This window comes from Corvus brachyrhynchos, unplaced genomic scaffold (assembly GCF_000691975.1).
Source record: "Corvus brachyrhynchos isolate BGI_N302 unplaced genomic scaffold, ASM69197v1 scaffold101, whole genome shotgun sequence".
Taxonomy (NCBI): Eukaryota; Metazoa; Chordata; class Aves; order Passeriformes; family Corvidae; genus Corvus; species Corvus brachyrhynchos.
In genome coordinates, this window is record NW_008237239.1 from 2,281,370 (window position 1) to 2,305,664 (window position 24,295).

General features: G+C 53.4%; 1 protein-coding gene across 2 annotated transcripts in view; it reads left to right on the top strand.

Moving 5' to 3' along the window:
• Positions 1-24,295, top strand: part of NOS1AP (nitric oxide synthase 1 adaptor protein) — a 45,729-nt gene that overhangs the window by 15,509 nt on the left and 5,925 nt on the right. The window contains exons 3-10 of one of the 2 annotated variants that reach the window (XM_017729684.1): positions 13,859-13,951; positions 14,330-14,403; positions 15,003-15,111; positions 15,334-15,475; positions 16,708-16,847; positions 17,406-17,573; positions 19,429-19,594; positions 20,141-20,287. In XM_017729684.1, the coding sequence (XP_017585173.1) occupies positions 13,859-13,951; positions 14,330-14,403; positions 15,003-15,111; positions 15,334-15,475; positions 16,708-16,847; positions 17,406-17,573; positions 19,429-19,594; positions 20,141-20,287 (1,039 nt within the window). Of the gene's footprint in view, positions 1-13,858; positions 13,952-14,329; positions 14,404-15,002; positions 15,112-15,333; positions 15,476-16,707; positions 16,848-17,405; positions 17,574-19,428; positions 19,595-20,137; positions 23,115-24,295 lie in introns of those variants that run through there. The other variant, XM_017729685.1, reaches the window with a different exon arrangement.

The following is a 24,295-nucleotide window of genomic DNA, read 5'->3' on the forward strand; positions in this document are numbered from 1 at the left end:
TCCCCAGTGGCCAGCCTCCAAAACATGGTGGGGTAGACAGGAAAGAGCAGGGAGTTCCCAGCTGGATGGAGAGCTAGGGTGTGGAGCCAGTGAGGATGAAGGAAACTATAACCCAGGTGGGGGAGCGTGGTTTGGGAAAGCTCCTGAGCCAGGAGGTGCATGCCATGTGTGGTCTTCCCCATACCTCCTGTGTCCCTGAGGAGCTCAGCACTTCTGCTCTGGGCAAGTGTCCCGCGGGCAGGCGACGCTCAGGGCTCTGGCCAGAACACATCGAGTGGCGCTGGGCACGCCAGCACAGGCAGCAGTGTTCCTGGTGGGTGATACTGGCCTGCAGCCAGCCCAGTGCCTTTGAGAGGGCTGGGAGCCAAGCAGGCACCAAGCCCAGGGCAGGACTGGAGCTGCTGGCAAAAAGCTGGGAGGCAGCAGTGCCTTCTGTCCTCTCCAGCCTCATCACAAATCCTTGCCCTCCGTTTGCTTGGGTTGGACTTCCCTGGGTTGGACTCAGTTCCTTCTCTGGGAGCCTACGGTGTCTCCCTGTGATTCATCTCCCTCCCTGGCTGGGGGCTTTCCCCATCATGCTCACACTGAGTCACTTTACTGCCTTGTCAGTGCCACTGTCTGAGCCATCAGCAAATATCTGCGGGGAGCTCAAGGGAGAGGATGGGGAGTAATGTCTGTCAGGCTCCCTGAATGTGGGGGGAGGGCAGGCCTTCTCTATCACTCCCTCCCAGCCAGGGGATGCTCTGCTGGCTCCCACCCCCTCTCTAAGTTCACGGCCAGCGTGTAAAGTCATTTCACAAATGTCCATCCTGCATGCCCTTGTGCTTCCTCCTCTTCCTCCTGCTTCCCACTTGTTCTTCCTCAGAAATGGTTCTTCCAGCATGTTTAAGGATTGCACTGGTGGGTTGCACTATCTGTGGGGCACAGCATGCTGCACAGGTGACCCTGGCTTTCCTTGCCTCCTTCCTGTGAGGCTCCTGTGTTGCACAGATGGTTTTGGTAGGGCAGCAGGCTCAGTCCAGTGCCAGGGCTCAGCTGCACCAGCAGCAGGGAAATGTGGTGCTGCAAACCTTGCTCTCTGCAGGAGCACAGACACGTGTGGAGTCTGTGGGACTGCAGATGCCACAGGAGCTGCTGGAGCTGCCGACGGGGCTCTCGGCTCTGGCTTTCCCTCCTGCCTAGAAAGGAGTGATTTGTTGCACACTCTGCCTCCCAGGCATGAATGGATTTAGCCTGGCTGTCAAGGCGAGGAGGTCTGCAGCTTGTTCTGGGAGATTTGGGGTTGTGTTAGCGCTAGTGATTGCTGTTTGTGAGGGTTTGAAGAGTTCCTACAGAAGCCATCATCCTTTGATAGCACTCTGATTCTTCTGCAAGGTGACAGAGCTGCCTTTGATGGCCTGAGCCTCAGACTTGCATAAACCTCTGCAGAAGGCATTGTTATTGAGGTAAAGGCTGTGCTCGCTGTCACCAGCTGTAACGCACCCAGCTCAGTGCACACCAGCCCCACCACTGTCACCAAGAGGGGACAGTCTCTTCTCCTGTTAGAAGATTGCTAGTGAAGATACCCATCAGCACTTGCCTTTGCATTTTAGAGTAAATTTCTAACTGTGCCTAAGAATAAGCTCCTGGCTGCCTGACAGGTTGTTGATAAGAAAAAATAGGTTTGAGAGAGGTGTGATGAGGTTTGGCTGATTTCAGGCTCTGTAACTCATCCTGGCACCTCTCAGCAGTATCTGGTCAGTGCAGTGGACAACTGGACCTTCTCCCTGAGTTTGTGTTTCTTCACACCCATGGCATTGCTTTTATTTGGAGATTTTCTCCCTTCTTATTTACTGCAACATGGAATTTTCACATTTTTTTTAACAAATCAGTGCTTTCATCAGTTTTCTGTCATCATGGCAACATTTTACTCTTGGGATGGAGTGGGACCAAATGCTCCCTGGTGCTGACTGCTGATGCTGCATGGGCCTGAGCAGGAGAGATGCAGGCAGCCTTATTCTGGGCAGCCACATCTTCCTGCCAGGCTTGAGTGTGTCCAGAGACAATACCTGACTCTTGCTCCGTGGTTAAAGGGAGAAATAACCTAGGAAAAGGAGACCAAAGAGTTAATAAAACTCACAAGCAGGGGTCAAGCAATATTTAGTATCCACTTTATGGGTGAGAAACCAAGACACAGGGAGACTGTGACTTGTCAGACTCCTTTTGAGGGAGACATCCCTGTGCAGGGAACTGGGCTGAATTAAAGTCAAACCAAACTGAAGTCAACTTTAAATGCTACTCTTATATATGATCCTTTCTGCTCTTGTGCTTCCCTGCTGGCCCTCAAAGGCCAAGGACCCTTTAATTTAATCTGTTGTGGTGTTCTCTGCTGCATCACCTCGGAAGAGAGACAAAAGTCTGGGGCTGCAGCCTTCTGAAAAAAATGCCACGTGCCCCAGTTTCTTCCCTGCTAAAATTAATTCTTGGTGGTTTTGGCTTGGTGCTGCTGGAAGATGTTCCAAGGGATGCTGTGCACGAGTAGCCGCCAGGGAGGCACAGAGTCAGAGCCGGCCTCGCCGCCTGCAGCAAGGTGAGAGGGATTTTGGTGCGCGGCTCTGTGGCTGCGAGGGCTCCGAGGATGTTACGGCGTGTTCCTGCCCTGTGCGGGAGCAGAGGAAAGGAGCACATCTGTTTAAAACGAGAGGTTGCAAAATCTATTGTGTGAGCTGGTCTGTGGAATGGGAGTTTAATTAGGGAGTGGGAGGAAAGGATGTATCTGTTGTAGGGTGGCAGAAGGAGCACTGCCCAGAACAAGGGAAAGGAGCCAGGCACTCTCCCCATCCCAGCAGAGGAGGCTGTAGCCTGAAGAGCATGCTGAAAGCCCTGGAGGTTCCCTGCCTCCTCCTGCCTGACAAGGTTGTCACCTCACAGGGAGGCTGCTGGGGCCACACAGGGCTGCTGCTTCTCCACGTGGCACTGTGGCCATGGATGTGGCTCCTGGCTGCTCCAGTATCCCTGTAGATGGTAGTTGGTGGGCAAAGTGATCTCCTTCAACTGGGATTTTTGGAAGGCATGGACTTTCCCATCTGAAGTAAAGTCTACCCAGGGCAAAGACTCTAGACAAAGAATTCTCAGAGAAGACAATGTTTCCTTCTCAGGCCAGGCTTCCCTGATTGAGGAAGAGGATCCCAGTGATTCTTAATCTGTTGCTTGGTTTTCAGCAGTGGGAGTGTAACATGATATGGAAAAATCCCCAACCAAACCCAGTTCCCCATGTCACGGGTTTGCTTATGGAAACTGCTGATTTGTTCCAGCAGAAGCTGCAAAAACCAGCCTGAAGTGTGTATCTGCCACAGGAAACTTCAGCAGAGATGGTTAAATTCCAGCTTAATTCTTTAACAGGAAACAGCCCAACCTGTGATGTTTTACAGTGCTGTTTTTGGATTGCAGTAGTGATACGCGTCAGAGAGAGCCATCTCTTTCTTTTTCTCTCCAAGGCCTCCGGTTTTGTTTTAGCATTTTGCTCCAATGTCATTTTCTTATTCCCTCTTAACATGATGGATGGGACTGGTCTGGACTCCTTCAAACACTCCCTGATCCTTGGGAACTTGGGGGATGTGTGTGTATCTCCAGCACAAAGAGCACATCTGTGCTGACCTTACATGCTAAGAAATCCACATTATCTAAAAGGAGCAAAATCCAGAATGATGGGCCAAAGCTGTTGGTCAGTGTGACTCGGGGTGCAGCTCCCCTTGAGCTTTCTGTGAAAAAAGACCTGTCTTTCTGTGGTTTGAATGGATCCAACTTCAACTCCCGGCTAGCTGATTTTGTGCATTTGCCTAAAGTCAGAGCCTTTGATGTGAGGAAGCTCTTCCCAAGTCCCTGAGCTGTGGACAAGTGCCCACCAAGCCTGCTCTTTGGATAAGCTAAATACAGAGAGTTTGTTTTAACCTCTGGGATGTAGGAGTCTAGGGAAACTGCCTCATGTTCTTGTTCATTTTTTTCTGAACTGTTTTCTGTTTCTTCTTTGAAGTGTATGATAAAGCAGGACATGTTCTGTAGGAATGGGTTGTGTTGGTGGTGATTTCAGTAGTGCTGTGGTTTGAGGTAGTGTCACCTTTCTGTTTTGCTGCACATTGCCCGGGACCACACTGTCTTCACAGTGTCCTTTGAACTGGGATGACACCTTGCAATGCCTCCAGGGTCTTTTTAGGATACATTTCTGCCTCCTGGCAGATGCAGTTTCTGTTCCTTTTTCCTGTGAGAGGCTGCTTGGCCAATGCCATATAAAATCATCCTGAAATGAGTAGATGCCAGATTCCTGTACACTTGGCCTGGATAGCAAATACTATTTTTTTTTTTTTCCAGCCCTGCATAAAAATGAGCACTGCTGTGCTTCCCTTGTTGGGGTTTCCTGGAAGCACAATGGCTTTCTGTCATCTGTCTCTCATTGCTTCATCTCAGGCTCTGCTGCTGAGGTGGATTTCAACCCCTCTTTTCTAACTCCACCTAAAATCTTGGTACTTTTTATTACTTGGAAATTTTTTCTATAATTCTGTCTAAATCTCTCCAAAGGACATTATTCTTGTTGCCTTTAACGTGTCGAATTTAGTGAATGGGTTTTAATACCTGCATTAGTTATTGTTGAAATAGGAACTGTGAAGCAAGAGTGATATGAATAATTACCTCTTTTCTCCAGTTACAAACCAGAAACATTGTTGAGCACTGCCAGCATCTAATGAGCCCCACAGGGCTGGCATGTTTCTGATGCACCAACCATTTAATGCTGCTGCTCATTCATTCTTTATTAATTGTCTGAATTTCATAATTGCTGATTTAGTTACAGTATTACCAGCCTGCCTTCCTTGGTGTGTCACTGCTTCTCTGCCTGGCTATTCTCATTTGCCTTCTCAACTGGTCTTACTCAAGCTTTTTATGCAACAGTGAGAGAGCAGCTTTGTGGTGAGCAGTAAAAAAAATACCAAAATAAATCCTGTATTTCACAACTTGGGGCGTAAATATCACCATGCTGTGATTTGGCTCACTTTGCTGAGCTGACACCTTTCTGAAGTGCTGTGTGGGTATCTTCTTAGGGTGCCCCTTGCTTTTGTCACCTGCCCTCAGGGTGGAATTGGAGTGATTTTGTGCTCTTCTGCCCTGCCTTCAACCCATCCATGTGGGCAGGGATTACCTCAGCTTCCTCGAGGCAGGGTCTATCTTTGAAAGGATGCATTTGGGGGAGAGAGCTAATCTTGAACACAGAAATTTTGTTTTCCTTCTCAGGTGGAGGAGGGTGCTGGGCTGGACATTGCCTGCACTGCTCAGTCCTGGGGTCCCCCGGGGCATCGGGACTTGCTGGTGCCAGAAAGGGTCAGGAGTTTATTAGGGATCACTTTGTAAAGGGGCGTGACTGAACTGCTGCAAATGGCAATGCTGCCCTTCAAGCCAAGCTTGTTCTAGCACATGGGCTCAAACCCGCTCTGGGCTGGATGAACAGAGGCCATTTCCAGGCTCTTGCAGTTCCTTACCTTCCTCAAAGGGCGGTTGCACCAAGCAGCTTGTGCTGCCTCAGCCTGCATAGGTCAAACCAATGCATGTCTAATTAAAAATACCACAAATTCCAGTCAGATGTGGGCTTTCCAAGGAATGCACTTCTGCTTATTCTAGCAACAGGTGGTAAATATTAAAACATGTACAGCTCATTTCTGGTGTTCTCCCTCCCGGACTGTGAAAAGCAGTGCGAGAGCGGTGCCTGCAGATGCACACAGAGCCCGTCCTTGTTTTCCTTAGCTGAAGGAAGCAGCTCCAAGCCCGGCTGTTATTTTTATAACCAGTTTGACCAGTATCCCACACTCACCCACGCACCGGTTCATTCGCACCCTGGCTTGGTCACCGGCGATGGCAGCATGTGAAGGCAGGGGGGAGCTTGCCACCTCCCACACGGGTCCAGTCCATGCTGTTATCACTTCCTTGGCTTTCTGAAAGGAGTTTGGAGATGTTTTCAAGGCTGGGGGATAGCGTGTTGCATGGTCTCCACTGACCTTCATGCCTGGCTGAGAAGTGCCACTTTTCCCAGCCCATGAGCACCGTACTCACTGCATGTGCCCAGTCTGGAGGAGAAATTATATGGCTGGGGTGGGATGGGATCCCCAGCTTTCTTTCATAGGCTTGGTATTAGTGAAGGCCTCGTGGAGTGAACAGTAACACTTGCACAAGGACCTTGATGGCTTTGGTGAGATGCTGGTAGAACTGAGGGGTGTAGCTGGGAAGCATGCTGCTGCTCCAGCACCTGCATCCCTCATGGCACAGTGCTGCTGCATCCCTCATGGGCACACAGCAAGCTGCTGATGTGTCTCAGGCCTCCTTTGAACCTCTGATTTAAAGGTGTTAAAAAAAAAAAAAAAAACAACACAGAGAGGTATGAAATGCCTGAGGATTTCTTGTAAGGGAGATAAATCATCTTGCAAATGGAAGTCTTCAAAAGAGGGGGTTAGCATAAGCTGTTGCCTGTTAACTTTCTCCATTTAACCCTGTGACTGATACTGATTTAATTCTTACCAGTTCTGATTTCTCTGAGCTTCCTGTGAAACTGCTTCTGCTGCAGATGGCTCGTGAGTGTGTCCCAGTTTGCCACCTCAACTTGTGAAACTCGGAGGTAGTGAGGGGAGGTTGGAGGAAGTGGATGGAGGCAGCTCTCTGGGAGGAAATAGCAAACCGAGCAGAAGGCATTTATTGTGAAGTAGTCAATGTTATTGGAAAACATATTTTGTGTGATAGATGGGTATGCTGCAATCCTGGGATGGTTTTGAAGCAGCAACCTTAACTTTGCTCTGCTGCTCTCACAACATGGGTAATTTTAGCCTGATTCCCATTTATACCCATCGGTACTCACAACCATCACAGACGGTTACCAAAATTAAAACTGAAGTTGGATGGGAAAATAGGCACTGACCTTGTCAGTGCAAACCAAAATCATATCTATTTCAGACAAACACATGTACCTCAGAGCCACATTTCCCATATGTGCAAATGCAAACTCCAAGGAACTGTGGAAGAGTTTTAAAAAGCATCATCATTAAGCCCAAGAACAAGCATCCAGTACTTCATTATTCCTCGTCTCTTCCAAATTACTGTGCCTTTAAATTAAAGTCCAGTTCATGCTAAAACCACCAGCCATGGGGTGTAGGCAGGAGGACAGGGCAAATTTAATGCTGGTGAGTAGTTTAAACCCAAACTGTCAGGATGGCAGAGGTGTCTGGCATCTTTGGCCATGCCGTGCTGGCAGTCTGCTGATGGAGCTGGTGGGAGCCTTCATCCTGGCCTCAGATATCTCCATGTTTCTGTGTCGCACAATGGGATCCATCCCTGCTGCAAGTGCGAGTGCCGCAGGCTGGTTTTGTCCTCAGTTTTGGTGGCAGGAGCGGGGAGCCCAAGCAAAATGACCACACCGAGGAGATCCCCAAATTTCCCTGCTTTTCTTGTCTTTTTGTATCCCAGTTCCTGGAGGGAGCAGGAAGGTGCTGCTGGCATCCCATGGCAAGTGTCCTGCTCATGTGTGGAGCATTGGCATGGTAATGGCCAGATTTACAGATGCACAGAGGAACTGGGGTGCAGTGGGATCCCATGGCCCCAGTGAAGGGTATGGGGAGTCCTCAGCCACAGGCAGCAGCACAGCACTTCGGCAGGGGGGCTTAAAGCAGCCTTTTAAAAATAGGTTTTAGTCCATTTATTGCTGATCACATTAGTAGGCTAAGCAGGTATTTCAGTGTGCTCCCCTCCAGCAAGCCTGATTCCCCTGAGGGCATAAAGTGCAGCCCAGAGCAGTGGACTGTCAGATACTCTGAAGCCTTGTTCAGAAATGCCTTTCAGATGAAGCTGTCTGCCCTCCTGGGAGGTGCCCTGCTTTCCAGCCACTTCATCCCCTAACATCTGCTGCTGCTGCCCCAGTAGGGCCAGAGGAGACATGGAGCAGGGTAGGCTGGCAGGTGCCTTTCTGTTTTGGGGGCAGCAGCCTTCAGCAGAAGGGAGTGATGGCTGCTCCGTAGCTGGGGACCCTGCTGGCAGGAGCCTGGCTCTCTGCTGCCCTTCCCTTCTGGCTGTGGGGAGAGGCAGTGCTGCCTCTGCTCCCTGCCCAGCTATCTGCTGGACACCACACAATATCATGGCTTGGATGGTTGCAGACTCTTCTGAACTGCAAGGCTGCTTCTGGCCAGGTTCTATCTGTTTGCTACTGGGCCAAAGCTGTATTTTAAATCATTCCCTTCTCTCCAGTGCTCTTTCCTTTCAGGCTCAAAGGTACACTTTTCCTCCAATTAACCAGGAAGAAAAAAGAAGGCATGGGGTGTTCTGGCTGCAGTCTGCTCCTGGTGCTTTGGCAGAACCCCGGCACTGAGCTCTCGGTGTTGGTTACCCCACAAAGGGCTAGCAGGAAGCCAGTGCTGCCTTCCTGCTCCTCCTGCTCTCCATGCCCATCCCCAGGGTGGCTTGGCACACCTGGCAGGGAAAAAAGGGCCTTTCCCTCACAGGTTCCTGTTCCCCCACAGCCCGCAGGTGCTTCTGAGTCATTCCAGGGCACTGGGGTTGGTGCCATTTCTTTGTGTGGTTCAGTAAAGCAAAATCCTCGTGCCCTGTGTTTGCTATTCCTCCCAATTACAGCTATTAGGATCCCAGCAAGGTTTCTCAGCCTTCCCTCCTGGGAAGCTCCTGGACATTTCTGGGGTTTGCTGCCATTCCCCATGTTTTCAGCAGTAGGAATTGTGAGGTATGTGCTTCCCCCCAGTTGTTAATTCTGGCGCCGTGGAGCCTGTGCCGATTGAACTCAATCCCGGCTGTCATTTTGTAATAAGTTAATTCTTCATCAAGAGCACTGCAGTGCTTCTCCCCCCAAGTGCTGGGAAAGCTGGCGCTGGTCTGGCACGTCTGTCATTAGCCCGGGCTGACCTGGGGTTAAAGTCTAACTCTGGAGGTATTTTATGAGCTGCTGTGGCAGCCAGCTGCGAGGAGGAGCTGCCGTGGGAGCTGCGGGGGCATCGCCACGGGCAGAGCAGCTCAGAGCTGAGGGTGCTCCCAGCAGGGTCCTGCCCAGCCACCCCTCTGCATTCAACACAGGTGGCTCTGGGGCACCCAGCTTTGCTCACAGTTTCATGTCCTTTCTGGATAAACACGTAGAAATACAGCTTGCTGGCAAAAACTACATCCTCTTCTACGCTTTTTCTTACTGCAGATTTTCATCTCCTGCCTCCCAAGCTAGCAGAGCAGCAGTGAGTTCTGTAGGAATTGCTTTTTCCTTGTTAATTGAATTCTCAGAGCACTGCTCTTTCCCCAATACAAGGTACAAGCTTGTAACCTTTTTTCCCTTTTTAAATTTTTTTTTTTTTTTTGAGGAGGGGGATAGAGGGTGGAAGGGGACAAGGGCAGCTCGATGCATTTAGAGCAACTTCCTTTAAAAAATATTCTCTTTATTTGTATTGTGCTGGCACAATGTGACCATAAAGCATTCCTGGTACTTTCCCTTACTTATGGACAGTGCTAGTGGGCAGACTTAAATCTGTACCTGAGGCAGTTTAGATGGGCTGGAATGAAATGAGGGCATTTTTATTCAGGTTAACATTTTTCAGATGCTTGTGAATGTGGGGGGGATGATGGATCTAGAAAGACATCATCTCTCCTCCTCAGTGTCTGATCTGCCTGACCTTGTGTGCAGCGCGTGGTTACAAGTTTCCTCACACTTCTGCTGTGCGGAAACATGCCGACAGAGATGGATAGCATCTTTCTAGGGATGCTGAGTTTTCCCTGCTTTTCACACTTACCCATCTCTCTTGGATTCATACATAATTTTACTCCAAGCTGACAAGGTTACATGCGCTCTCTATTAAGCAACATATGTTACTCCGTTCTCCAGAAAGGGCAATTTTAATACTCTGCCAGTAGGAATGCGTTGCGCAATGATGCATACACCAGCTGGCTTCTTTTCCTTCCAAAGTTCTTTAAATACTGAACTCTGCACAAAAGACAGATGTTGAAAATAGACTCCCACTAACCCGAGGTCGACAGTAAGGCTCCTGTGCTCTGATGGAGTGGATGTTTCTTTTCCATTTGAAAAGATAAGTATGTTTTTTTGTGGGCAGGGTAAAATTAAAGGACAGTCTATTCACTTAGCTGGTTGGATTTTATGAGTGATCTTATATTTCTTTTGCGTTACTGAGACCACCTTTGCCTTTCTTCTTGAATAGTCGTGGGGCTTTTCAACTGATGTATCTCAGATGTCCATTTTCAGTCTTTGGTCAAAAATTTTAATGCAGCTCTTATAGCTTCAGTTGGAGACCAACTGTGGAGCTGTGCAAGTCCAGGAATGGATAATTTTGCTGTGTCCTTTCTCTGTGTATTTCTCTGAAATTAATTCTTCTCTTTCTTCTGGCATTTTCACATTGCTATAAACAAGAATTAATATAATTAACCCAAGCCTGCAGTATTATTACAGATATTTAAAGATCCAGAAACATGCCCAAGATGAGCAAAATGGGTAGAAGGCTAAGAAAGCGCTTCTGTTACGGCTTTTAATTGGTTATAAGTAGTACAGTGAAATGCTACATGATGTGAAACCAAAGGGGATCATGGGAATGCTGTGCAAATCCTCTTTCCTTTCTTGATTTCAAGCTGGATAATTATTTCTGTATCAGTTCTTTATTAAGCTGTAGGCTAGGATTCAGCTCTCCCACTGGAGCCATGGGTAGCTGAGCTTATCATGTGTGAAATGTGTTTTTTCTCCTGAAGCAGTCACCAAATGACAATGCAGTGCCCAGCGAGTGTGGGGTAAATTGCTGTCACCCAGCATACAGAGACACTCCTATTGCACATCTTTGGAAAATGCAGGATATATTCCCAGCAAGGATTGGGTGGCAGTGGCCCAGTGTCTCTGGAAACGTGGGTTTTCTTTTCCTGTGGGTCAGCCACTTGTTGTGGATACAGCAGCTGCGGCTGTGGCTGTGCAGACCATCCCAGCGCCCCTGCGGTAGCATTTCCAACCCTGCCATCATCACCTCTGCTCTCTTCCCAGCAGCAGGAAAAGCTAAAATCCTAATGCTTTGCAACCCTCTTAAGCTTTCTCTCTTTGTTTTGCAGCAGAAGGAGGAATGTTGACGAACATGGGCAGACACAGCAGATCTCTGTGCCTGGGCAGAGTTGTCATCAAGAATAACTCCAAGCCAGGGAGGTCCTGATCAGTTGTACAGAGATGTTCTTCCATGGCCCCATTAAGTAAAGGGTTTTGGTTTCATCCCTTACAGTCTCTGTGGCTCAGATCTCACTTAGAGGAACTGCACAAAGCTGACACTCCCTTAGACCAAATTAGGCAGCCCCTCAAAATCAGCAATGGCATCTCCTAGCCTGTGGGACCCGGGATGCTTTCCCTGCACGGCCCCGGGATGTGAGAGGCAGCGCGGCTGAATTGCTGTCTTATTGAATCCTCTTCCTTGCTAATTTGTTATTAAATGACGGTTAGTGTTTCATTAGAGCCCCAGTGGGCGCCAGTTCATTAGTGTTTTATTGGCTGGAGCTGCGCTTCGGAGCATGGGAAGCGTGTCCCGGAGAGCCACTGGGCTCGTTGGACTGATTGCTCTAATGAGCTCTGGGTGGGGTGGGACGGGCAGCAGCTCTCTGAGCACATGGCTCAGGCTTGCAAAGGAGCTTGGCTCTCCAGTCGGTGTCAGGATAAAGGCCTGGATTTATGGAAGGGCTTAACAAATCTGTCTGCTCGGTCCTTCCGAGAATTTGACTTCTTTGCTTCCGTTGGTTTTTGCTGGAGTTTTGCCATGACCCATCAGCACCAGGGGGCTTTGGCTTCAGCGTGGCAGAGGCACAGCAACTCTTCCCACAGCATTCCCCCCTGCCAGGCTCAGGGCGAGCCTGGGCAGAATCCTTTGCCTGCAGCCAGGGATTGTGGAAGCCTCCCCGAGGAGCTCTGTGTGATTCTGTCCCTGAAATGTGCCAGGGCTGGGTAGCATCTTTGCTGAAACCTCCTGGCCTGTCTGCATTGCTGTCCTGGGGCTGTTACTCTCCCAAAAAACCAGGCTAAAAATAGTCTGTCTCACCGTGAGATATTTTTCACTCTTCCAAGACCACATTAGTTAGCACTTGGGGTAGCCTGGAATAGAAACCCCACAGCACCAGGAGCTCGGAAATGCAACTGGATGTGTATAATCAGTGATCGTTAGGACCAATAAATCAGGCAGCAGCACCCAAGGTGCCACGCAGTCACCCTGGATGCTGCAGAGAGCATGGAGCTCAGCCTGCAGCTCCTGGAAAATCACATGCAGAGCCTCAGAAAGGACTGGGTTAATTACTCCAAGGTGTAGTCAGGCTCACCTTTTTAGGGCCAAATCAAGACATTTCTTCAGTGTTAGGTACCAGGCACCGGTCTAGTGTCCTGACAAGACACAAAGAATGGGCTCTTGAATGCAGTTTCATCTCTGCTGATAACGATGGGTTTGGGCCTTGGAAACCCACACTGGTGGGTTCTGTCGTGAAGGACTCTGGTGAGACCCTTCTCCATGAGGAATAAGCCATGCAAGCAGCATGTTGGGGATGTGCTGGGGGCTTTGAGGCTGACCAAAGCCATGGTGGGAGCCTGAGCTCTGCTTTCTGCACCCCATCACCATGGCTTCAGCCCCAGTGTGGATGGGCTTGCCTGCTCTGTGCTCGGGGGAGGGCAGAGCTGTGTTCCCCGCACTCTTTTCCAAGCCTTCTGAATCTCCCATCCCCTTCGGCGACTTTAAAATGGCTTTGAGGAATTGTGCTTTCAGGTCTTTTATCATTTGATCACAGGTCAGGGCCAGCAGCTTTTCCTGCCTGCTGGCTCTGGCTGCCAGAGTTAATAGATCACGCGGTGCTGGAAATGTCACAGTGGAGCTGGCGCAGGCCGGAGGCAGGGCACTGCTCCCTCTGCAGAGACACTGCTGAAATAATGAGAGGATAAATCAAATCCCTCTTCTTCAGGCAGGCGAGGTGCAGGATGCAGGGCTTTTTCTGGGCACAGAGGGTCTGTCCCCATGGCTGTGCACAGCTCCTTGCAAGTGGGACCAGCACATCGGGTGCCTGATGTGACTGCACCTGTGGCAAACCAGTTATGGGACTCCTCGAAAGTCCCACAGCAGGATCAGCCCAAATGGCTTATTTAGCTATTCCTCTGCCAGCCTTCTCCCCGCTTGTAAGACTCTAAATGCCAAAGTGGGTGGATTTGGGGGGAATCTCATTCTCTCCCCAGGCCAGACCAGAGCTTTGTGTTTAGTCACTGATCTTTGGAAATTCCTGTTGGGATTTTTTCCTGTCCAGTGACTTCTAATTGAAGTGGGTAATTGCATTATCCCATCTCCCCTGGAGAGGTTCACAGAGTCCTCAGCAATCATCTTCAGTTTTATACTGAGCCCAAAAATACCCAACTCAAAACGCCATTTCACTTTTCAGAGCTCAGCAATGGCCACAAGCCAGCGGGGCAAATGCAGGCAGGCTGCAGATCCCTGGGGGCTGGGGGGGTGGTGGTCCCTCTGTGGGGAGGCACAGCCCTTCAGAGGGGCAGAACAAATGCATTTGAAACACAAGCTACCATTCCCAGCAGCACTCTGAACTGGGCAAAGTGCTATCCATATCCAGGGGCTGGATTGCTTCGATGTGTGCTCCTCCAGATGCTGGGCTCGGGGACACTGCAGGGCAGAAAGACCCCTTGTCCTGTCCTAGCATGGATGCTAGGTTGATGTGGGCATGTGGGATCAGGAAAACCTGTCCCTGTCCCTCTTGCCACTTCCTATTGGAGCCTCTTCAGCCCTCCCTGGGGCTGTGCTGGCACAGGAAGGCTAATTCAGGTGTTTTCTTTCATCTCCTGCAGTATGAGTTCAAAGCCAAGAATATCAAGAAGAAGAAAGTGAATCTCATTGTGTCGGTGGATGGCGTGAAGGTCATTCTGAAGAAGAAGAAGAAGGTAGGCAGCACTGGCCACTGGAGCAGCAGTGCCTCAGCAGCAGAACCCCTCCCCTCCTGGTGCAGGGACCTGCAGCATCCTTGAATTTCTGGGAAAATCTGGTGGGCTGGGAGAGGGAGCGATGGGCTGGGGTCAACCTCATGTGAGTCATGTTCCTGCAGGGTGGCTGAGCCAGTCCTGGAGCAGTGTAGAAGGGGCCCAGGGAGTCCTGTGGGAGGTGATGTGGGATGTGACTGGTCCCCGACAGGACTTGACCCTTTGCAAAGGGTTTCAGGGGAGCAGCAGCAGAGCTGTGACAAGAGCTTCCCAAGTCGGTCCCTGGACTGTCTCTGCCCTGTCCTTGTTCTCAAGGACAGCATCTGACGTACTCATTTTCAGCTTCTTTCATTGCAGAAAAAAGAATGGGCCTGGGATGAGAACAAAATGCTCGTCATGCATGATCCCATCTACAGGTGAGGCTGCTGGGTGAGGGGACGGAGACTTGTGTGGCTCTGCCATGCCACTTACCCACACCACACCAGCACTGTGCTGGGGACTGGAGAGCTGCCACCATCCTGTGGAGGGCAGCTCATGGTGCTTTCCAAAGTCCCTGGCTCTCCTCCTCCATCTTGTTCCCAAAAGCCAATAGCAGGGGGTGTCTGTCCCAGGGAGGCCAAACTGGAGTGAGAGAGGCCCTCAGCTGTGCTGGGGAGGGGGTGGCAGGCACTGGGCAAGGCGGCCAGCTCTGTGAGCAGGCCGGGGATGAGGTTTGCTTTTCTCCATCCCCAGAGGGCTCCTGGGCCACTGACTCTGTCCCTGGGGGCTGAGCAGAGAAATCCAATGCTGCCTTTGCAAAATGTTTGCTGCTGCTGAATCAGCAGGCAGATTTTCCCAACTGAGGTAAAACCACTGCCAAAAAAATTTCTGATGGGCTTTAGCAGGGATGTGCTGCAGAGGTTGGGCATGTGCCAGCACCCCGTGCCACGGGAAGCATTGGTTGTGGCCTTGGCCGTCTCCTGGGCATGTGGGTAATGTGTATGCTTATATCGTCCCTTCCATTCTGTCCTTGCAGGATATTCTATGTATCTCATGACTCCCAGGACCTAAAGATCTTCAGCTACATTGCCAGGGATGGGTCTAGCAATGTCTTCAGGTGCAACGTCTTCAAGTCCAAGAAGAAGGTAAAGATGTCGGGATGCAGATCTCATCCTGGTGTGCTCTCGGTGGAGCAGCTGGGGCAGGACTCCATGGCAATGCACTGGAGCTGGCAGCCGGGGCACCCTGGTGATCTGAGACCCTGTGGCAGCACAGAGACCCCTGTGCCAGGCTGGGGGGTCACCGTGCAGAGGCAGCCCAGCTGAGGTTACATTCCCCCTCTCCTCTCCTGTCCTTGCCTGCCGCAGAGCCAAGCCATGCGCATCGTGCGGACTGTGGGTCAGGCGTTCGAGGTGTGCCACAAGCTGAGCCTGCAGCACACCCAGCAGAACGCGGACGGGCAGGAGGACGGAGACAGCGAGAGGAACGGAGATGACCTGGACGTCCCAGGTATTCCGCAAAGGCGGAGCTGTGGGGTGGCATGGGGCTCCCGGAGCCTGGCAGATGGGGTTTGCTGAGGCACTGTCTTCCCGTACTGCTCCTTGCTGGCTGGCACCTCTGGGCAATGGATTTGCACAGCAATCTGGCTTGCTGTGCTTCAGGCTCAAGCTGCAGTCTTGCCCAGCAAGGAACCTTCTCTAGGTGTTAGCCATGATCCTCTCAGACATCCCCCTTGCTGGGAGCCCATTAGCAGTGCCTGGGACTCTGCTCTGTGCTTGGCTGCACACACTGCAAACATTCCCTCGCTACTTCGGCACAAGAGGCCCCAAGCCCAGATCTTGCTCTTGTCCTGAGGCACGCCTGGGTCTGGGGCCAGCTCTCTGCAGTTCCCTGAATGGACATAGCCATGTTCGTGGTCTCCCATCAAGCTGTCAGGGCTGCAGGCAGGCTGCAGACCCCGCTTCTTCACAGCCCTGTGGGTAGAGGGTGCAGGGATGCCTGGCTAGGGGGCTGCTGGTCCAGCCCCATCACCCTGAGCTCTGCAGGGTCCCGGGGAGCAGCCCCGCTCCTTGGTGCCGGTGCCTGTGCTGGAGGGGAGGCAGATGTTTTACGAGAGGTTAGTCAAACCCTTCCCTTGCCAGGTGGGACACTGGCAGGTCCTGCTGCCTGTCTGTGTGTGGACTGCCTGCCCTGCCCTGCCATGCCATGCCATGCTGTGGGCTGGATCCCCCCCATCCCAACAGGAGCAACCTGGGCTGAGCTGCGGTTTCCTGCTTGCCTCTGTGACCAGTGCTGCCGTGATGACCTAATCACTGGGCTGCCCTGGACCGGTCATTGTTTGGTTTTCCTCTGCACAATGTCCCAGCCACGATATGCAGCTCCCTGGGGATCCCAGAGCATCTGTTTTTTGTTTTTCTTTCCCGTAATCTCTTGTTTACCTTTCTTCAGCTTTATCTGTGTTTTCTGTTCTTGATGGCCTGTTTGTCCCGCATCAGGGCTTTTGGCTGTCGTTCCCCAGGTTTGGTGTGCTGGGGCTGGGTGTGTTTTTGGCTGCAAGCCTCCTCCTGAGCAGCAGCAGGAAGACACAGCCGTGTTTCTCTGTACCTGCTTTCCCCCGGGCTGGAGGGTGGGTGGCATGCGGGTGGTGGGGACCGACGGTGGCACTGTTCACAGCCGTGGGTGAACAGTAGTGAGCTGCAGGTGCAGGCAGGCCGTGCCCTGCCCTGACCCTGCTCCCACAGCCTGTCGCCTCTCCGGTGTGGAGAGAGCGGCCACTTCGGCTGAGGAGACCGACATTGATGCCGTGGAGCTGCCACTGCCCGGAGCTGACATCCTGGACTTCAGCCGCGGCGTGACCGACCTCGATGCCGTGGGCAAGGAGGTGGGTGGCCACACCGAGCCCAGGGTCCCTGCCCTCTGCTCTCAGGGGGTGGCACGGCCCCAGCCCCGTGACTCTGGTGTGCATCCCGAGGGCTGGGGGGTCGGGAGGGATTGTGCAGCATTCCCCAGCTCCCAGATCAAAGCCATCTGCCGCTGCAGGGCTGCCCTTTGGCTCGGGGCCCAGGGCACTCCTGGAGAGCGCTGTGCCGAGGCTCAGCTATGTGCAGCCACACGGAAAGCGTTTGGGGCAGAGCTGATAGGGATTTTTTTCCACTAAAAACACAAAAATAAAAGACTTCTTGATACAGTGGAAATTCCAATGGGAAGCGTCAGCCTTTTCAGGAATTTTCTACAAGACTATTTGGGTTGTTGTTGAAACTGAAAAGGTACTTTTTGCAAAGGTTGTCAGCACCGTTAGCAAAGTGTGCTTTAGCTTTTGATGCAGCTGCTTCTTTTCTGGGTATTTTGGGGGGCTGCTCTGTGCAAAAGCTCGTGTGTGCCCAGTGGCTCTCTGAGGTGAGTGCCAGGGGATCACACTTTTGACATTGGTGTTTTGCAGAGCTGCCTCCACCCTGAAGATATCCTGACAGCGTCACCCAAGATGCTGCTGCCCTCATCTGCCCAGCTGCCCGACCTGGGAACACCCCTCTCTGCCCACCACCAGATGCAGCTTCTCCAGCAGCTCCTGCAGCAGCAGCAGCAGCAGACACAAGTGGCCGTGGCGCAGGTTCTCCCCTCTATTCTTTCCCAGGGGCAGTGGCAGGGCTGGGGCACACTACTGAGCCCCTTGGTGCTGCTGGAGTATCCTGCCTGGGGGCAGCGATGAAGGCAGGCAGCTCCATGGGGAGGGGGCTCCATGAGGTGCTTAGGTCTTCTTCCCACCAGGTGTCTTGGGCCTTTGGCTGCTGTGTGCTCGCCAGTGGCCTGCCCCAGTGACTGGTGTGCCTGGGCTGTGCAGCTGGCAGCTCACTCTCCATGCAGCTATTTCTCATTTAAGCAGCCCTGGCTGCTTTATCCAGCTCATTACCTGAGCTTTACTTGTTCCCTGACCCCTCACAGAACTCTCTGCAATTCATCAACTTTCTTCCTGGCCTGTGTGATGGGCTCCAGCAGCCTTTCTGTGCTGCCCCGGGGCTTTGCTCCGCTCGCATCAGTAAATCAGTATTTGTTGATCAGTTCCGGCTGAGCTGCTGCCTCCAGAGCCCATGTGCCTTTTGGGGTCACAGGTTGCCAAGTTGCTTTCCCCTCTGGAAGAAGGACCTGCATCCTCGGGGAATCTTTTATGTCTGTCCAAGTATAGTGTTGCTCACAATCCAAAAGGCTCCATGGTGCCTGCTCAGAGTGTAAAGTATTGCACCCCTTGCTCTTGGTCTGGCTTCACAGAAAGCTGTAAATTCCAGTCCTTGCCTGGCCTCCTGTCACTCCCAGGCTTGCTGTGCTTCAGCTCATCTCTGCCCAGGGCCACTTTGCTGGCCACGTTTGGGCAGCACCTGCCTGCCAAAACCTGGCACTGCCTCCTGGTACCCATCTGTGGGGGCAGGTGGCCCCCAGCTGGGCAGCTTTGGGCTCCCTGCAGCTGCAGCAGCAGCTCACAGTTTGTCAGGTACAGAGAGCTTCCTCTTCTTCCTCGAAGTCAGCTTCTAGTCCAAGGTAAAATAGCCTTTTGTGTTTGGTGGGGATATTTTTGTTTTCGGGTTATTTTTGTTTTGGGTTTTTTTTGTTTAGTTGTAAATCTGTGCTTTCCTGGTTCCAGTCCTTGCTGGAGAGAGGAGCAGTTATAGGAGCCATGGGTGGGTGCCAGGAAGGGGTGCTGAGCCAATGTGGCCCCCAGGTCACTGCTATCCCCTTGTGCAGTGTACATTTCCAAGGTTCTCCTTGCTTGAGTGCGGATCAGAGAGCTGCCCTGGGCAGGAGCTCCTGGCTGTCTGCCCTCAGGGGCACGGTGCTGGGGACATAGATGTTTGCATATAGGAAGGTAGTTGTGCTGAAATCAATGGTGGTCTTGCCTGTGGGCTCCCTGCAGGCATTGCTTCCCAGAGCCAGGCTGAGCAGCCAGCTTGCACCCCCAGAGCCACCACCCCTCAGCAGCACTCTGCCATCTGTGGTACTCCAGCCCCTCCTTGCGACAGGGGCTGCTGGCTGGGCCCTGTTTCTGGGAAACCTGCCCAAAAAGACAGCTTTTCCAAGGCCAGCTCTGCTGCACGGCTGCGCCCTCGTGCACCTGCAGCACCATCCAGTCGGTCGAGCGTGTCTCCTCTGCTGCATCCATCTGGCTTCCTCCTGGGCTGCCCTTCCCACGCACATCCGCAGCTCATGTGCACAACTGTCAGTTCGGTCAGTGCTGCGCGCCTTGGCCTCGAGCTTTTCCATCAGGGAGACCAGGGGACAATGTGCTGAGCCCTGGTGTGACACGGCCCACATTCTCCCCATCACATCTGCAGTACCCACAGGGAATGGCTGCTTCATCACTTCATGGGGTAGGACGCTGGTGAGCCCTGGGAGATGAGTAGGGATGGCCAGAGTCAAAGCCCTCCACCCTTGAGCGGCATCTCCCTGTGCTCACCTGCTGTCTTCTGTCCCAGGTCCACCTGCTGAAGGACCAGCTGGCAGCAGAAGCAGCGGCACGGCTGGAGGCCCAGGCTCGTGTGCACCAGCTCCTGCTCCAGAACAAGGACTTGCTGCAGCACATCTCACTCCTGGTCAAACAGGTGCAGGAGCTGGAGCTGAAGCTGGCGGGGAACACGACCAGTAAGCGCTGCCGCCCCTTCCTCTCCCCTCGCAGCTAGCCAGGGCTGTGGGGGACGTGCATGTGGGTGTTTTTCTTGGGATTTTTCATGCATTTCCAGTCATTTTGTTCAGAGGGATATTTGTGCCCTTCTGGCCTGGCTTGTGTGTGTGCAGCAGGGTGCTTGCATGCAGCATGGGAAGGGGCTTGGGGAGGGCTGTATGGACAGGTAGTCGCCTACCTCCATCAGCTATACGTCTGCTTTCCCCAGTGGCTGCATGCTCCAGGCCAGCTCCATACCTGCCCAAGAGCCCCTACTTGACCTTCCTCTCCAGCAGATGTGGCCATCAGCTCCATGCAGGAGCTGGGCTGGAAGACAGTTAACTTTTTGTCCTGCAGAACTGGCCCTTTGTTGGCCAGCAGCAGCTCCTGGCATTAGTGACACCGAATAAGCCCCTCAAAACAGTGACCCCAGACTGTCCTCCTCCGGCCAGTGTGCAGCCAGCCGTGGTGGCCAGGGGATGCCCAGGCAAGCTGGGCCTCTTAGCCGTGCCCTTCTCTTGCAGCAGGCTCCCAGGACAGTCTGCTGGAGATCACCTTCCGCTCCAACGTCCTTCCTGTCCTCTGCGACCCGACCACCCCGCAGCCCGAGGACACCCACCCGCCGCCGCTGGGCCCCAGCTCGGCTTTCCCCAGCACCATGGGCAGCCCCATAGGTAGGAACGACTGTCTGGGGAAGCTGGAGTGCTACCGCTTTCTGCCGGACTCGGGGCCGCCTGCCCCAGAGCCAGCACTGGGCAGCCTGGAGCTCATCAAGTTCCGCGAGTCGGGCATCGCCTCCGAGTACGAGTCCAACACGGACGAGAGCGAGGAGCGCGACTCCTGGTCCCAGGAGGAACCGCCGCGCCTGCTCCACGTCCAGCCCAGGCAGGACCTGGGCGACAGCCTGGAGGACGAGATCGCGGTGTAGGGGTCAGCAGGAGGTGGTGCACAGCAGCCAGGACCTGCTGGAGCTGGGAAGGACCCTGGCCGCAGCCCATGGCCCTGGCAGGGACAGGACAGCCCGGAGGGAGGGGGGGCAGAGGAGGGAGCAGGAGGATTCCAGCACCCAGTTGGGAGTGTGTGGAGGTGAGGATGGAGCGGTGCTGAGGGCGTGTGCCAGGCGTGCTGTGCTCCAGCATGCGTGGGCTTGTGTGCTGAGCATCCCTGCTTTGCAGCAGACACTGAGCTGACAGCTCCTTGTGCTCCCCCTGGCCCCTATCTCCCTTCAAACTGTGTGTCAAAGGTCAGGCAGAGGCAAGGCACTTCCTGCTGGATTAGCCCCTTCTGGGGCTGGAGAAGCAGTAAAGCAGAGGAAGGGTTTTACTGGGAGGATGGGAGAGCAGGTCTAGGGCAGTGAGCAGGGACAAAAGGGATAGAGGGGGCAGCGCCGGGGTGGTGAGCAAGGACAGAGCAGCTGGTCTGGCTCTCTGCATGGTAGGCAGGGTGGGGGACAAGTACAGGGCCATGCTAGGTGAGGGTTGGTGACGGTGCACTGTCAGAGTGGGTCTGTGAGTGAGAAGTGAGGCATTAATGGACAGTGGGGATGAGCCTGGAAAGGAGTTTAAGGGGTGAGATGAGGTTGCACAGGCTGGCTGTGTGCAGGGAGTTGCTGGCAGGGTGATGTGGCACTTCCAGGACAGGGTTTATCCCTGCCGAGGCAGGTGGAGGGCGTGTGGGTAGAGCCTGCTTCTCTCCCAGGTGGTGGAGCAGAGAGGAAGGCACAGCTCAGTGTGGAGCAGGCAGCACAAAGCTGTAGAGCATCCTCCCCCTCAGCATCTGATCCTTTGGCTCCTTGGCACAGCTGCCAGGTTTCAAAGCCTTTTTGGTGCTCTGAAGTCACATTTTCAAGCACTTCCCATCACCGCAAACTCCCTGCTTTGCTTTATAGACAAACCCTCCCAATTTCCAAGCAGTTGTTTTGCCCCAGACCAAGGCTGGCATCTTCAGGGATGAGCACACTTTCAGCCCTCAATGGGGAGTGAACTGCTGGTGTCTGCAGGGGTGCTTCATCACACCTCTGGTTTGCACCCTCTGGAAAAGTGAATCCAAGATCTCGGGATCCCCCACCAGCCCTCGAGAAGCTCATGGCTTAGAGCCTTCTGTGGGGGCCTCCAAGGGATCCAGAGCTTGTTTCTTTTCTGCAAACACTTTTATCACCTGCCTGGTGCTGAGCCTCTAGGAGGCCATGATTGAAGGGGTATGAACCAGAGTCCTGATGTCTGCCCTGCTTCATGTGAAAGCACTCGATGAGGTGGGGAATTGGCACAGTTGTCTTCTTCCCTGTCCTCCCTCCTATCCTGCTTCTGCTTTGCTTTGTTGCTTCCTTGCTGCTCTCACCTTTGTCAGCTCTGTCTCTGCTCAATCTGCCTGCAGCTAAACCCCTGGCTGACGCCAGCTCTTGCTCTCCTCCAGGACTTGGCCTGGCTGCTGAGGAAGGTCCATCACTTCTCTCTGCCCTGGTCCCTTTGGGACTGAGGGCTGCTGAGGAGTGATGTGTGGATGAGACCCTGGGGTCAGTACGAGCTGTGCTATGCACCCTCCCCCACAAGACAGGACTGGATGGGCTTGAGGAGCTAGTGGGAAGGAAAGAAGGACATGTTTCAGTGTCCCCAGCAGTGCCCTGATGTCCAGGGGAGCTCCTGCACCAGCCACAGGGCAGGCAGAGGGGGAGAAGGGTGCTCCTGTCCTCTGGCCACCACTACCTCCATATGCCCTGTCCCACAGAGCTGTAGGCACAGCTGTGTGCCAGCCCCTCTGCTGGGGACCCGACATCCCACTGCCAGCTTGCAGCAGGTGAAGGTGAAAGCAAGGGGTGGGAGGCTGCTCCAGCTAGGGAGAAGAAGTGGGCATGACAGCACGCACCAGCATGGCACTTACAGGGTAGGGATGGTTGGGCTTGGACAGGGATTTCCATGTGGGCAGACAGATTGTTCAGGAGAGGGGACAGCAGGAGCTCAGCTGTACACACAGGGCAGATGCAGGGAGAGCCTGGGAGGAGCAACAGCCGGCCAGCGGTCTCTTCCAGGCTGGGCTGCCTCAGGAAGCAGGTGGGGGGAGCCATCTCCTGAGCCACCGCTCTGGTCCATCCCTGCTGCACACACAGAGCTCAGGCCATGTCCTGTGAGCACTGGGCTGTCAGGACCAGCTGTGGCCTCGGGCTCCTGCCCCCCACTCTGCCCACAGTGGACAGTGGCAGGTGCCCCACAGGCCGAGGGGGTGCTGCCAGCATCATGCTGCACCATGGGTGTACACATGTAAATGACCCCTCCTAAGTCAGCGCTGCCTCCAAGACTCCTCTCTAGCCTCTCACTTTTGTTATGGACCTTGACAGGGGTTTTATAGCTATATTTTTTGTCCTTTCTTTTCCTACAACTGTCGTATTACTAACTGTTGACTCAGTCTATCTGGGAAGCCAATCTGTCGATGTAAGTGCACTTAACCCTTGGGTGTTGTCATTAGTCAACTGGCTTTTGCTAAATAAATCTTTCTATTTCTCAAGGCTTTCTGTTGTCTCTTTCTTCTCACTGACTCTCTCTGTACTTCCTTCCCTCTCCACACTGGGTGCCAGCAGTGGCATCCTCTGGCCTTGCAGAGACCCCCTCCAACCTAAGTCTCCTCTCCTGTGAGACCCCTGCTTGTGGTGCCAGCCACAGGCTGCCCATGAGAGCAAGGTGCCCAGAATACTGCTGTGAGTAGAGGGGTTTCAGTCTTCCCCTTCAGCCACTGCACAGCACAGGTTTGTCTCAGGGTTGACCCAACAGCTTGAGGGTGCCTGGGGGCTCCTGGCACCTGCAGAGCTCCCCACGGAGATGCAGAGATGCTAATCAGCACTTCCAGGGGCCCGGGAAATTTTTGGCTGCCGGAGAAGGAAAAGTAGGGAAGAGCCTCTCTTAAAGGATGACAGAAGCGTTGGGTAGGCAAAAGGAGAGCACAGGCAGGGCTGACTGCTCCTGAAGCAGTTCATTCTGCCGCTGGCAGGAGTGATGGAGCAGTGCCCTCCCGTGGCAGCTGCCTGGCTGCTGGGACTGCATGGACACCATGGGGGCTGCAGCCTCCCGTGCCTTGAGCTCCTGCTCCCCCAGGGCTTTGGACCTGCGGTAGAACCCCTTGCAGCTGTAGCCCTCCTGGCAGCTGTGCTGGATCTGGGTCTTGACCAACCGCGGTGTGGGGAAGATGTGGCAGCACAACTGGTGGCCATGCTGGAGCACAGGCTGGCACTGGGTAGCAGTGAGTTTGTCCTGGACAATGATGCTGGCCTGACACTCCCGAGAGGTGATGTCCAGGCTGGAGGAGAGGCTGCCCGGGCACTGCTGGGTGGCTCTCTTGGTGCAGATGAAGTAGCTGTAGGATGAACCCCAGGGCTGGTAGATGCTGCAGGTTGCTGTTGAGCAGGACTGTGGGACCACAGAACACAGAGGAAAGGGGGTCCCTGTAAGAGTCCAGCCCACCATGAGGTTGGAAGCAGTGCTGGGAACCCTTTCTCTCTGTCCCATGGGATGTGGAAGTGGTTGTCTCTGTCTCAGTATGTGCCCCTGGGATGCAGAGGTAGAGTTGGGCAGAGGATGCTGATGGGCAGCGAGGCCCCAGAACAGCACCAGGCTCATCCAGGAACTGGCTGGAGCCATCACACAGACCCACACTGGCATGGAGGAAGCCACAGGGGGGTTGAGGTGGGCCACCTC